The sequence below is a fragment of the Sphaeramia orbicularis genome, unplaced genomic scaffold (assembly GCF_902148855.1).
Source record: "Sphaeramia orbicularis unplaced genomic scaffold, fSphaOr1.1, whole genome shotgun sequence".
NCBI classification, from domain to species: Eukaryota; Metazoa; Chordata; class Actinopteri; order Kurtiformes; family Apogonidae; genus Sphaeramia; species Sphaeramia orbicularis.
In genome coordinates this window covers 170,371-185,755 of record NW_021941574.1, presented here as the reverse complement: position 1 = coordinate 185,755, position 15,385 = coordinate 170,371, and the positions used below count along the sequence as shown (strand labels likewise).

Below are 15,385 nucleotides of genomic sequence, written 5' to 3'. Positions count from 1 at the left end.
GGCACATTTATGGAAGTTTATGTGGAAAAAAGAAAAGTACTGCAGTCGTCTGGGATTGGTCTCCATGGTTACTGATCAATAAAACAACCTGAAAAATATTCAACTCTGAAAAGAAAAGCTTATTTTTCCCCTTGTCTCTCAAACATACAACTCATCCCTGTCCTCAGACAGGCTCAGACTTTTCCAACATTAAATACAAAAACACACTAAATCCAGATGGTCTTGAACCATCTTTGATTCTGTTACAGATACAGAAAAGGTCTTTGGTGTCGTCCCTGTTATCATAAGACAACTTTTCAACTCACTCACTTTCTGTACTAGGGTTGGGAATCTTAGCTGTGAGGCCGATACGATACACATGTCGATACAGCATCTCTGTTCCGATATACCAGAGATACGTGTGTGGCACCTTGCGATGCCCTACGATACGATTCACACCCAAATCACGATGCGGAGCGATTAAGCACATTCTGATTCAAGAATGAAATGAAATATTGCAACAGACTGCAGAACCGATATTTTCTAACAGCCCTATTGGTCTGTACGTGGAACCTGAACTAAAACCAGGTTGACATCCTTGCACTTCACAAATTCATCCCACAGGCCCAGTTGGACCCTTTTGTGGCCAGTTTTGGCCCACCAGCCACATGTCTGACACCCCTGACTTAGAGTCACAAACTAAGTAACCTTAGTTCCTCTGTAGAGCCTGGGCCGATTAGAGCGCCTCACTGATTAACCAACACTGGTCAATATGTAACCCATGTATGAACTTTTTTGCTGCACAGAGATTCTGCTGCTCTGCTCCTGTGTGTGTGAGCTGCACTCTGGCCGAGTGCACCCCCCCCCAGCACACACACACACACACACACACACACACACACACACACATGCACACACACACACACACGCACACACACACACACACGCACACACACATACACACACACACACATGCACACACACACACACACACACACACACACCAGTGAAGTGCAGCACCACCACTCACACTCACTTGGCTGCAACAGAGGAGAGGACGAAGACCAGAGAATCTGCTTTTTTTTTTTTTTTACTCCATGGTAAAGTGTGACTTTGTAAAACAACATAACTACACTTCAGTGCCCCAGCTGTTACTTCCTATATCCTCCATTATCTACTATCAGACTCTTATACAGCGTTTTACAGTTATGTAAGTGTCATCTTTGTGGAACACAGGTCTATGCACCTGTTCACTCCCATGGCCATCATTCCTATCAGACTACTATACAGCGTCCACTTCACTCAGACTGTCATGCAGGATTTACCAGGGCTCAAAAATTCACAAGTTAATGTCTTCATTACAGTCATTTTGATAAGGTTCCAAGTAATGCATTTAGGTGTAATTTTATGTATTGCATGTTTTCAAAGCAGCTCCATTTTTACTCAAAATCTAGTTTAGTCCATTGTATTAAGTCTAGTAACATGATGCAGGTTTTGATTATTTCTAATTTTGTTTGTGGTCAACTTTTTTTTTCACTTTTTGATGTTTGCGTCAGTATTTACTTTTGAGCCGTTTGCAAATACCCAGTGGCCATACCCATGTACAGTATATATCCTGTGTATATCAATGTTCTTATTTCATATATTGGCCAATATATCGGATATCTGCTTTTTTTTTTTAGCCTCCCAATATCTGTATCTGTCCCAAAAATCCCATATCGGTCAGGCTCTATTCCTCTTACTACAGTGGTTTCCAACCTTTTTTGGCTCGTGACCCCATTTTAACATGATACATTTCTGGCGACCCCGGACATTCAAAATGGAGACCTTTTTTTTTTTTGCTAAAATTAATTAGTTTTTGATCATGTAATAGTTTGCTATGCTATGTTACAAATAAACGTTAATTTTAGGGGACATTTAGTCTATATAATGTCTATAATGCACTTTTTTGGTGTGTGCTTCTCAGTTTCTCTTAGATGTCTCAGTGGGTCCAGGTGGGTGAAGACATCCTTCCATTCTCTGTTCGGTCCAGTTTTCTGACTGTCAGTGTGTCTGGGCAGGTTGAAGCGCAGTAACACACACAGTCACATGATCGGGTCAATGAAGATATGCCCTCTCAGATATTATATCCTGCATTTTATTTGAACTGGATTTTTATAAGGAAAATATGTGGTGTTTTATTTATAATGAATTATACATTCAATCATTTAAAAAAAATGTATTAGTAATTTTTTTTTTTTTTTTAAATCAATTACCAGAAATTTTAGGCGACTCCATTTGAATTCCAGGCGACCCCACATGGGGTCACGACCCCAAGGTTGAAAAACACTGTCTTACTATATGACACTGATTAAGGTTTAGCCTCCTGCTGCAGTTAAATGTTATTAAGTGAAGTAAGTGTTAGATGAGGCAGGAGAGTGGTTCATGACCTCAATACCAGTCTTACTGGTCTGAACGCTGACCACGTACTGGGTTAAACTGGGCTGAAAACCCACCTGTAGGCTTATTAGCTCTGTTCTGACAAAGTCCACGACTGACTCGGATAAAGCTACGCTCACCCTGCCAGCCTTAGCGCTCAACTCTACACTGTTCAGATCTGATTTGGTTTTTGTTTGAAGTTTATTATTTTTCAAAGGGACCGTGCATTTTAACAAACACTACATGTCCCAATACAAAAGATTATAGTCATGGCTCATTTCTGTGCTTTTTTTTTTTTTTTTAATGGCCAGATTCCAGGGTGAAGTCAAGTCTTGAACTAACGTGTAAAGGCAGTGGTTTTGAAGAGTTCAGACTGTAAAAGTACTAATGCACATAATGGTAATACTGCACAACAAGTACAAGTTGTGCACTCCACATTTTACTCATAAGCTACAATGTATGAGTATTACCAATAGTCAGTGTCAGAGCTTTACTACTCATGACGCTTTCAACTCATGGTGCCTTCATGCTCAGGCTGAATGACTTTTGATGGACCTCCATTTAAAGTGACAGAAAATGTGGAAATTCTGTTCTGACTGAGGTCACATGACCAGTTCATCTGATTCACATCTGAGACAAACATGAAGGTAGAGGTCAGATTTGGGCCACTTCTGCCTGGAAGATGACCAGCGTTGTCAGAGTTCTGTCCTCTACTCATGTTATTAGGGACACTTCAGGATCAGTCACGTTTACAGACTGATACTTCTCCACTCCCCCTACAATGACCTTCACTTTGGGGGGGGGGTTAAGACAAAATGTAATATCTGCATATTTGTCAACTATCTACTTTACCCAAACAAAGCTGTGAACATACTAGATGGGGCCATTATGCTCATTCTGGTCCTGGTATAGTTCTGGTCTCACCTCCGGGCCACGTAGTAGAAAACAGGGTTTCCGGTCTTGGAGGTTCCTGCCTGGTAGAAGATGTTGAGGGTCTTCAGGGCTTTGAACTCCTCCTTCTCATGGACCTGGTGTCTGTAGGACCAACCACAGAGATCAGCATCAGTCTTACACATTTTTACAACTTCTTGAATTTGTTACATTGTTAAAGTGTTCTGTTTTTATTTTAAAGGAATGGACTAGTTTTAGTTTAGTTTTAATGTCAGCACTTTTCTTTTCCTAGGTATTCTTATAAAGAGAGCCTTTATCAGAATCTGAAAAAAAGAAGGATGAAAGGGTCGACTATTTGCAGCAGTGATTCTCAACTGGTGGGTAGTGACCCAAAAGTGGGTCTCAAACCTCCTTAACCTTGTTTTTACTTTTAGCCTCCTCACCCCCTACCCCCCAAGGGCTCATTACTCTTTGATCAGGCTGCACTTGTAAATAAGAATCTGTTCTTAATTGTTTGCCTGGGTAAATAAAGGTTACATAAAAATAAAAAACCCGTTTTCAGTGGGTCGCGGGCCTTTGGGCAAAAAGTAATGTTGATAAACCAGTCCTGTGCTTTATGGTTTTTTTGAGCTGAGCCCCGTCCATTCCCACTCCCCAACAGTAGGGGGCAGTAATGCAATGTAATGATAATTAACACCAGACATTTAACAGCATAAAAGAAAACCTAAAAGTTTCAATTCAAATCATGGTGAAACTCAGGTCTGATGACACCACCATCAGATCTGGTTTGACCTCCATTGGACCTCCATCCTCAGTGGGTTTAAGTCTTGAACAGGAAGCACTCAGAGAGCGCAGACCTCCGCCAAGGCTGATCAGTGGCCCCCTCCACACCAAGGAGGTTATGTTTTTGCCAGGGTTTGTTTGTCTGTCTGTCTGTCTGTCTGTCTGTCCGTTTGTGTGCAACATAACTCAAAAAGTTATGGACAGATTTTGATGAAATTTTCTGGTTTGCCCCCCCCCCCCCAATCACCCCCAAAAGTTAATCATTTCTTCCTTATCCCATTTCCAACAAACCCTGAAAATTTCATCCAAATCTGTCCATAACTTTTTGAGTTATGTTGCACACTAACGGACAGACAAACAAACAGACAGACAAACAAACCCTGGCAAAAACAGAACCTCCTTGGCGGAGGTAATAAGTGACTGAATGAATTTTTAATTTTTGTCCAAGTGCACTTTTTAGTTTTGGTTCAAATGGACCTAATTTATTGTTAAAGGGAATATTTCCATATGTTTGGTCTCCACCTGCTGGTCAGTTTGGTTCATCATTAAACTGATTATTACCTCCGCCAAGGAGGTCATGTTTTTGCCAGGGTTTGTTTGTCTGTTTGTTTGTCTGTCCGTTAGTGTGCAACATAACTCAAAAAGTTATGGACAGATTTGGATGAAATTTTCAGGGTTTGTTGGAAATGGGATAAGGAAGAAATGATTAAATTTTGGTGGTGATCGGGGGTGGGGGGGCCCACGGGGGGGGGCGCAGACCAGAAAATTTCATCAAAATCTGTCCATAACTTTTTGAGTTATGTTGCACACTAACGGACAGACAGACAGACAAACAAACCCTGGCAAAAACATAACCTCCTTGGCGTGGGGGGGCCCACGGGGGGGCCCACTGATCAGCCTTGGCGGAGGTCTGCGCTCTCCGAGTGCTTCTAGTTTTGTGTGTTTTCAAACTGTGGTATTCTGGATTATCTCAGGTTCCAAACACACCATCTGTTTATTAAATACATTTGAAAAGTTGAACTGGTTTTATTGTGGGTCTGGTCTTGTCACTGAGGGCTGATAGTGGTCCTGCAGACAGACCAGTTAAGGACCACTGTTTGACAGTCTGTGATATCTAGGTTTTCTCTACCATTCTAAGACCCAGGCAGAGGACGTCTAACAACTTCAGTATTTTGTACAAATGTACAAGGAATGAATTTTGATATTACTCAGCTGTTTTATTTATAAACATGAAAAATGAAGATTGTGGACACTTTAACAGACAGGTACAAACAACACCATCAGAGGATTCACATGACACTAAATAACAAAACCAGGCCTGTTACTGGGACTTAGATAATGTTACCATGGATTTGTATTAAATGATACAGATTCTTATAAATCCTGCTAATTGTGTTTATAAACTGCACACAAGTGTATGTGTTTATCACATGGATGAAATGTCTTGGTGATATTTAATGTGACACTGTGTTAATGTGGTCAGTGCTGATGGCGTCACCTCTACAAAATTACATGGGTTAGTTTATTCACTCCAAACAAGTTTATACAAATGCCCATAATTTGCACTGTTTTTTTTTTTTTTTTTTTTTTTTTTTAAGCTTTACAAAAGTTTGCTTCAAATTTGCTTTATATTCTACAGAAACAGCTGCTGTCTTTTTTTATTGTATTTTTTTTTTTAATAAACGTGAGTAATTTGTTTTATCTCTTGCACTTTATGACAGTGCATGGATACAAAAGCACCTTGGCATGAACTTCAGCACAAAGTTACAGTGGTCGTTGTGGCGGAAGTGCATATCAACACAGGAAGTTACTGCTCAAGGAAACATTTTCTGTGTTATTCACTAATCACCTAAGCTCAAATCCACTGCAGCGCAGCACTGAACATGTGACAGCACAGAGGAAAGAGGACGGTAAAGTGACAGAAAACAAACACTTGTGTGGTAGAACACATACTCCCCCCTCACACACACTGAATCAGGTAGTAAGAAAGATTTAACTGGTACCATCCACAAAGGATTCATAAAGCGCACCCATGCATTTACACCATCTGTGCAGCCCTTCACTGGGAATGGACTCCTGCTCTGGGGTCATAAATTCTGTATGATTCACTCTGACATCGTTCACTATATAATGGACGACATGGCGTTACTGTTACTGCACTCAGGAAACAAGTCCCTCCCTCATGGACTAGATGAAAACTATGAAAACCACAACTACAAATAGAAAGTGCTGATGAGGTTCAGCGCAGACTGAGACTGTGTTTGGGGTGCAAAGTCAACTGAACATGAAGAACCTTTAATTTTCCAAAACTGCTACTCCACTAGTTCTCACTTTGTCAAATGTTGATTTAATGTAGGACGAAAGTTCTATTGAAATGCATGAAAATGTCATGTATTGAAAAATGCTTCTTCCCCCACCCTCACCTGTCTGGATGGACCTCCTCCCCCACCCTCACCTGTCTGGATGGACCTCTTCCCCCACCCTCACCTGTCTGAATGGACCTCCTCCCCCACCCTCACCTGTCTGGATGGACCTCTTCCCCCACCCTCACCTGTCTGGATGGACCTCCTCCCCCACCCTCACCTGTCTGGATGGACCTCCTCCCCCACCCTCACCTGTCTGGATGGACCTCCTCCCCCACCCTCACCTGCATCCTCCCCCACCCTCACCTGTCCGGATGGACCTCCTCCCCCACCCTCACCTGTCCGGATGGACCTCCTCCCCCACCCTCACCTGTCTCATCTGACTACATGGACCCCGTTATGTGTCCCCACCCTACTGCATCTGTACAGACTGGAACTACATCTGCAAATGGACGTCCATCAGTCCTGGTTCATCTACAGTCAGTCTGTCCATGGGAGTGGATCTGTCCTTCACTGTGGTTCAGGGTTTTTTTGTACAGTTTCTATGTCTTTAAATCTATTCTGTATTTTATTCTCCTAGTTTGGTTTTAATTATTCTCCTGTACAGCACTTTGGTCCACTGCAGTTGTTTTAAAGTGCTTTACAAATAAAGCTGGATTGGATTGGCGATAAAAAGTTGGCACTCAACAACACATCTGGTCTTTGCAACTAAAAATTTATATTGGGTAAATATTATAAATCAAAGATAATACAAGTCAAAAACATGCACCTTGATAGTTTCACTGGTTAATCTAAATTACCTGTAGATGTGTAGCTGTAGATTGCTGATTTATGTTAAAGACATGTGGAGATTATTGGAGAAATATGAAATACATTTATTTGTCATTATGAATGCATGTGGCCACTAGAGGGAGGAGTGAGTCACTCTGCTCATAGTGGTGAAAACTAACACCAAGGCTAAGTTAAATATGACACCCAGTAAGAAACAACTTTCAAAATGACAGAAACAAAATCAGCTGTTTTCACCACTGGACACAGCTCTAAAGTAAAAGAATGAGGTTTGCTGCTGAAAAGGCAGCGTTTCTACCACACAAAGGTGTAAAGTCTGTGTTCAGACCAAACTGTGGAAGTTCTGACCTGGTTTGGACACTTCAAAACAGATCTGGAGTGGAGCTACTGACAGCACAAACCATGAATCTGTAGCAGGAAACTGCAAGTAATTAATCAATAAATCTGGAGAACATAAAAAAACTATAGGTTTAATATTTAAATTTCCCTCAGTGTCTGTTGAGTTTAATAACCATGAGCACTTTCAGAGCAAAGTTACATTTATACAGATGATTTGATTAAACATCCTAACAGAGTAGATTATTGTATTCACTCTATCTCTAGTATGTATCTGATTTAAAGAACATCTAGAATTAACTCATTCAAGTCCAGGAGGCACTCGTCCCAAGTATGTGAACCTGGACCTGGAATCAGGGCTTGGGGGTTAAAGGGTTCATATGTGAGCCTGGACCTGGAATCAGGGCTTGGGGGTTAAAGGGTTCATATGTGAGCCTGGACCTGGAATCAGGGCTTGGGGGTTAAAGGGTTCATATGTGAGCCTGGACCTGGAATCAGGGCTTGGGGGTTAAAGGGTTCATATGTGAACCTGGACCTGGTGAATGAGTCCTACCTGGTCATGAACTCCTCAAACTTGGAGCTGGTCAGGTTGAGGCTGGACCAGTGTGTGTCTGCCACAGGTTTGTGTTCAGGTGGACCCAGGTACGCCAACAGGGTGGCCATCTTGTCAAAAGGACGCCTGCCTACAGCTTTATGGTCCCTGAAAGCATCATCACAGTACATTTGTAGCCGTCGTTCATATTTAACAGCCGTGTTATGCTGTGGTTTGAGACAGACTGAGGGCTGACCGGTTACTGGACAGGTACTGGCCGATCCTCTCCTGGTTGTTCCACAGTAAACGGTGAAGGGCCAGGACGTTACCGTCACTGATGAAAGACAGACTGTGGTTGACGGAGTCGCTGGGCGGAGAGTCCGAGGCGATGTCTAAGAAAAACCTGTAGGGAGAAGAACAGGTACAGTCTGTATTTTCAAACAACCTGCAGTGGTTTTACTTCTACAAGGCAAGACGACATGAAGTTTATGACTTTATTAATGCCAGGGGGAAATTATTAGGTGTTACAGTCACCCCATTCAAGTAGAATAAAAAGTAGCAGCAAAGAAATGATTAATACAACAGAAAAAGAAAAGAAATATATATATAAAGCTCTGAATATACAAACATATATAGCTCTGAATATATATACATACATATATATATACATACATATATATATATATATATATATATATATATATATATATATATATATATATATATACAGGGGTTGGACAAAATAATGGAAACACCTTAAAAAAATCAACAAAATATAATTTAATATGGTGTAGGTCCGCTTTTTGCGGCAATTACAGCCTCAATTCTCCGAGGTATTGATTCATACAACTTGTGAATAGTTTCCAAAGGAATTTTAAGCCATTCTTCAGTTAGAATACCCTCCAACTCTTTTAGAGACGATGGCGGTGGAAATCGACGTCTTACTTGAATCTCTAAAACTGACCATAAATGCTGAATAATGTTGAGGTTTGGGGACTGTGCCGGCCATACGAGATGTTCAGCTTCATTAGAATGTTCCTCATGCCATTCTTTAACAGTTCTAGCTGTATGGATTGGGGCATTATCATCTTGAGGTGAAGGTGTTTCCATTATTTTGTCCAACCCCTGTGTATATATATATATATATATATATATATACATATATATATACACCGACGGTCTGTCTGTCTGTCTGTCTGTTAGTGTGCAACATAACTCAAAAAGTTATGGACAGATTTGGATGAAATTTTCAGGGTTTGTTGAAAATGGGATAAGGAAGAAATGATTAAATTTTGGTGGTGATCGGGGGGGGGGGGGGGGGGGGGGGGGGGTGCAGACCAGAAAATTTCATCAAAATCTGTGTGTAAAATACAGTTGTGTGTAATTATAATTATGTGGTTATGAGGTGAAATGTTAGCCTTGATCTGAGTGACATGACCCATAATAACACAATGGACCAGATTTTCAGCTAATATTCATAATTATCATAATAAGATCTAAATCTTATTTCTATAAGATGAATGTAAATGCCGATTTTTGGTCCTGAGGAAAACAGGATTATTTTTGGTTTTAGATTATGGCAGAAGACAACGACAAGGATGGAAGGATGAAACAAGGTGAAAGGTAGGTCTATGCAGATTAATTAACGAGAAAATCACAAAAAAAGTCCAACTATGTAAAAGGCATAAAATGAAAATGACATTGTACATTCATGTAATACTTGTTTAAGGCATTTCAGATGTAACAACAAGAACATAATGAAATAAGACCAAATGAAGTAAAAGATGCCAGAAAATGTAAAGACAAAACAAGATGTGAAAAGATGAAAATAATAAAACAAGACATAAAAGACATTTCACAATCAGATGAAATGAACACACTGGTCGTTCAACTATTCTGATGGTCAGAATATTACAAACATTCAGCAGGTGGAACAACATTTCTTGCTGTATATAAATATGTTGCATTAGCTCACTCACCACAGTTTGCATTAGTGCTTCTGTTTCCACGGTGGTTTGCTTTCAGTGTTTCATTAGAGGTTGATCAATACAAACTCTTCCAAGAAATACATTTAAAACCAAGTCTAAAGTAGAAATCATTTAAGTCAAGTCAAATGGTGTCCAAGACATTCTAACGTCAGCCCGTCTGGTAGAGCTGTCCTTCCATGACCTTCTGTTCACATGCTAGGAGTTTCTTACCGTCTGGCAGAATCAAAGTTGCTCTTCACAAAATCATTAAAAGGCCTCATGTGTTCTTCTTTTGTAAACAGCACATGGTTGGCAATGCTCTGCAGAATCTGGAGGAGAGAGAACAAATACACAAGAACCAGAATTAAAAAAAAAAAGAAAAACAAAACCTCCACTGCTTTAATGTAGAGTTTCCACATTTGTGTTGAACTGATGATTCTTTACAAACCACAGACACGTCAGGCAGATTAGAAATACAGACGATGGAAGACAGAAAACAGGGCATGTCCCACATAAACCAGTCAGAAAAAGCCCCACTGATGTCTGCTCCAGAATGCTAGTATACTGAGCAATTTTATAATGCAATCAATATATGATCAGGGGATGCAACGGAACCGGGTATCCACAGGTCAGTACATATTGCAGTTCTTGAGGTTTGGTTCACGGTTCGGTTTGGACGCAGAGCCCGGCTGTGCACGGAAACATAACTGGGAGCTGATGGAGAGCCTGAAGTAAACAGGTTCATCTGTTTTGAACATCGTCATGAGTCGCTGCCTTCATACTTCCATGCATCCTGTACATTGGAACGAACGTTTCTCAATCAGTCCACCAGAGTGCGCCACGCTTAATTTCCATACTGGCCGAATACCATGAAGAACAGATAAGTTTTTTGAGAAGAGGAAGAAGAACAAAGTCAATAATAACAAACATGGGGACAACGGAGGAGGTTTTACTGCTGTGGATGCTAGTGTTAATATGTCCAAGGGCTGTGCTCCGCGTCCGGCTGTAGACGGGCTCACCGCGTCCGGCTCAGGTCGGGGTCTCACTGCATCCGGCTCCGCCACGTAACGCTGTAGCCGGGCTCTGCGTCCAGCTCCAACCAATGACAGCAGAATTCCATAAGTCAGTCGTCTTGCAAAGCTCCAATATAAATGCAAGTTGTCTGGAAATGTCATTTGAAAATGACAAATGAACCGTACAACGGTACATGCTCGTACCAAACCGTGAGGGTTGTACCGAACGGTATGATGTGTACCGTTGCACTCCTAATATGATTTTTTTTTTTTTCAGATAATCAAAGGTAACCAGGACAGAGAAAAATGTGTTACTGTCAGTTTACTGAGGAAAACAAAAGCACAGTGGATTTGATTCCTTTTACTTCATTGTTTATTGCCAAGGAGACATGAATGAGGACTTGTCATTTAAGCATTTTTTCTAGCAGTTATTAAATATCTCTCCATTATGTGCCTTTGTAGTGGTTTGGATGATGTATTTTTATGATGCATCTTGCTGCTTATCCTCCTTTTTTATATACAGCACTGCAAAACAAGATTTCAAATGTAAGTGTTTCTAAAGTAGTCTGAAGCCACAGTAAACAGGCACACTTACATCAAGTTGCTCTGTGTAGTGGGAGTGTTGTTGCAGCTTTGAAATAGTTTGAGACTTTTTTTAACCTGAAACTGTAGTTTGTCCTGCTGTTCACTGGAAAAAAAAAATCTTCCAAACTGTATTTTTATTATTTCTAGTCTAAATATCTCATCACACTTAAAATAAAACACAATCACCTAAAGAGGAACTTTTCAGTGAGAAATAAGAACTTATTTTTAGACAATAGATCTTGAAAATCTTATTTCAAGAAATCTTACCAAGAGAATTTTCATTTGTTCCATTGGCAGATTTTTTTGTTTAATTCAAGATTTTTTTGCGTAATTCAAGCAAAAAAAGCTGCAGCATCTGAAACCGGCCACAATGAACATTTGACACATAAACAGAACCACAGTGCTGCAGTTTCACACTCACAGTTTGTCATGTCTTTTATGTGATTGTCTCTGTCATTTCACCATATATTTTTTATTAGTACATTTTTCTTAATTTTTTTATCAATTACTAGAAATTTCAGGCGACCCCATTTGAATTCCAGGTGACCCCATGCAGGGTTGAAAAACTCTGTTGTATCTTGTTTTCCTCACATTGGCCTCACAGACTGAGCTGCACATCCCTGTCTTGTTTCTTACCTTGGACATTAGTTTGAGGCCCCGTTCTATCCTGGGGAGGGGCTTTTTGTCCAAGATGCCGGCCTCGTAGGGGGACACGATGGCCGGGTTGACGAAGCGCAGGAACATGGCGCTGCCCACGGCGCCGATGCTGTTCTGGGGGAAGCGTTGACTCACCACCTGTAAGAGGGAGGATGGAAGGAGCAGGAGGGGAGAACAAAGGGCAAACAGAAAACAGATGGAACAAAGGAGAGAGGAGTGAGCGGGGGGGGGGGGGGGGGACAGGTTTGAACACGGGGAGGGAGAAAATATTACAACACATTAAGGAGCACACGACCATGTATCAGTGCAGAAGAGTTGAAACAGATGAGCCATGGAAACAACAGTCAGAGGAAGAGCAGTGGAGACAGAAACATCACATCCCAACATCTGGACAGTTCTTCCTCCGGTTCGAGCCCAAGGCACAGATCAGACAGGGAGCGCCAGGCAAAGCCCCGCCGTCTGCTCTGTGTTGGGACAAACAGCAGTGAAGAACCAAAACTGGAGTTCATCACGACAAAGAAAAGAAAGAAAAGACTTCAATGACGCATGTTGAGCCATGAGTTGTGAAGCGAAGCGGTGGATGAGCGGTGCAGGTGACCATCCCATCCCAGAGGATCACAACCCGGACACACAGGGTGGTGTGGGACGCATTCCAGGTGGGCCACAACACATTCCAGGTGGGCCACAACACATTCCAGGTGGGCCACAACACAACGTCACACGTCCTGGAATCGGACATGGCCGTTCGGTGCTGCTGAGGTTTGGTCAGTCTGTCCTAATTGGATTTAAGCCGGAACAGTTTCAAATCCCATCTTTAAACGTCTTCATTCAGACAGGCCCACTGTATTCCAGACTCTCACTACTATCTGCTGCCATTTGTACCGATGTGTTTTCTATATGCATGTGTGTAATCACCCCCTCCAGGAGGTATTGTGATCACTTTACTTTGTGTGTTTGTTCTCATCTTTAGTGTAAAACTCTTCCACCCATCTTTCCCAGATCTTCCCCACAGATAGGCCTAGGCCCTGGGACCAACCCAGTCCATTTTGGTCCCAGTAGGACAAAGTTCAAGGTCACAGCAAGGTCACAACATCTACAGTTTTCCATCTGTCATCATTCAGACATTTAACAAAATTCCAAATGACTCCGATTCTCCTCCAGTTGGATCCACCTGTAGCTTAGAACAATCTCTTGTATGTGGAACTAAATTGTCCACATCCACTGTGGAATGTGGACTCACATTTACACTGAACACTGAAAATCCCATTTCCCACATATTTAAAATTAGAACTCAACTAATATTGATGTGAATTGAATCTAATTGGACAGACACATGACTGGGACCAGATTCAACTGTTTGTGTGTATGGAACAACCTGGAAACTGTTGGATTTAAACAGAAAGAGTGGATCCACACATGCAGTTCAGGCTGAAGGAGGAGCTCTGAGTTCTGAACACTGGGTTTAATTGTGTTTTATTTATTTTGACAACTTTGTACGGTGACCTTGAGTGTCCTGAAAGGCGCCTACAAATAAAATGTATTATTATTATTATTATTATTATTATTATTATTATTATTATTATTATTATTATTATTATTATTATTATTATTATCATCATTATTATTATTAAAGGTGGAAAATGAGTGTCTGATGTCAGTGATACAGGCCCAAATGAAAGTCAACAGTCTATTAACAATTAACAGACTTAAAGTCCATCCTCTGCCTGTCCGTCAGAGGATGGACTTTACAGTTCTGTTGCTGCTCTATAAAACTGAATGGTTTAGGCCCAAAATCCATCAGTGACCTCCTGACCCAGAATGAACCCCCCAGACCCCTCAGCTCATCTGGATCCGGTCCTCCTGACCCAGTATGAACCCCCTAGACTCCTCAGCTCATCTGGATCCGGTCTGTTGTCAGTTTCAGAGTCCGAGCCAGACCTGCAGAAGCTGTGTTCAGCTTCTATACTACACATGTCTGTGTTCAGCTTCTATGCTCCACATGTCTGCATTCAGCTTCTATGCTCCACATGTCTGTGTTCAGCTTCTATGCTCCACATGTCTGCATTCAGCTTCTATGCTCTACATGTCTGCGTTCAGCCTCTATGCTCCACATGTCTGTGTTCAGCTTCTATACTACACATGTCTGTGTTCAGCTTCTATACTACACATGTCTGTGTTCACCTTCTATGCTCCACATGTCTGTGTTCAGCTTCTATGCTCCACATGTCTGCATTCAGCTTCTATGCTCTACATGTCTGCGTTCAGCCTCTATGCTCCACATGTCTGTGTTCAGCTTCTATACTACACATGTCTGTGTTCAGCTTCTATACTACACATGTCTGTGTTCACCTTCTATGCTCCACATGTCTGTGTTCAGCTTCTATGCTCCACATGTCTGCATTCAGCTTCTATGCTCTACATGTCTGCGTTCAGCCTCTATGCTCCACATGTCTGTGTTCAGCTTCTATACTACACATGTCTGTGTTCAGCTTCTATACTACACATGTCTGTGTTCACCTTCTATGCTCCACATGTCTGTGTTCAGCTTCTATGCTCCACATGTCTGCATTCAGCTTCTATGCTCTACATGTCTGCGTTCAGCCTCTATGCTCCACATGTCTGCGTTCAGCTTCTATACTACACATGTCTGTGTTCAGCTTCTATACTACACATGTCTGTGTTCAGCTTCTATGCTCCACATGTCTGTGTTCAGCTTCTATGCTCCACATGTCTGTGTTCAGCTTCTATGCTCCACATGTCTGCGTTCAGCTTCTATGCTCCACATGTCTGCGTTCAGCTTCTATGCTCCACATGTCTGCGTTCAGCTTCTATGCTCTACATGTCTGGAACAGACTCCAGAAAACCTCAGACCAGCTGAAACACTCAGTTTATTTAAATCCAGGTTCCAGACCCACCTGTTCTCAGCTGCATTTGAATAGAGTTTAGATTCATCCGTTCAGATCCGCACTGTTTCTTTTAAGCTTCAAGCTTTTATCTGTTTTATCTGTTTGATCTGTTTTTTGTTTTATTTTCTCATGCCTATACTTTTTTTTTGCTTCTGCTGTAATTCTA

At 41.5% G+C, this 15,385-nt stretch overlaps 1 protein-coding gene across 3 annotated transcripts in view; it reads right to left on the bottom strand.

Annotated features, from left to right (window-relative positions):
* The window catches only part of LOC115416215 (neurofibromin), a 205,312-nt gene that overhangs the window by 92,127 nt on the left and 97,800 nt on the right, over positions 1 to 15,385 (bottom strand). For all 3 annotated transcript variants that reach the window (XM_030129958.1, XM_030129960.1, XM_030129959.1), the window contains 5 exons: positions 12,293 to 12,451; positions 10,290 to 10,387; positions 8,348 to 8,494; positions 8,113 to 8,259; positions 3,322 to 3,432 (listed from right to left, as the gene is read on the bottom strand). In XM_030129958.1, coding sequence (XP_029985818.1) covers positions 3,322 to 3,432; positions 8,113 to 8,259; positions 8,348 to 8,494; positions 10,290 to 10,387; positions 12,293 to 12,451 — 662 coding nt within the window. The remainder of the gene's footprint in view (positions 1 to 3,321; positions 3,433 to 8,112; positions 8,260 to 8,347; positions 8,495 to 10,289; positions 10,388 to 12,292; positions 12,452 to 15,385) is intronic.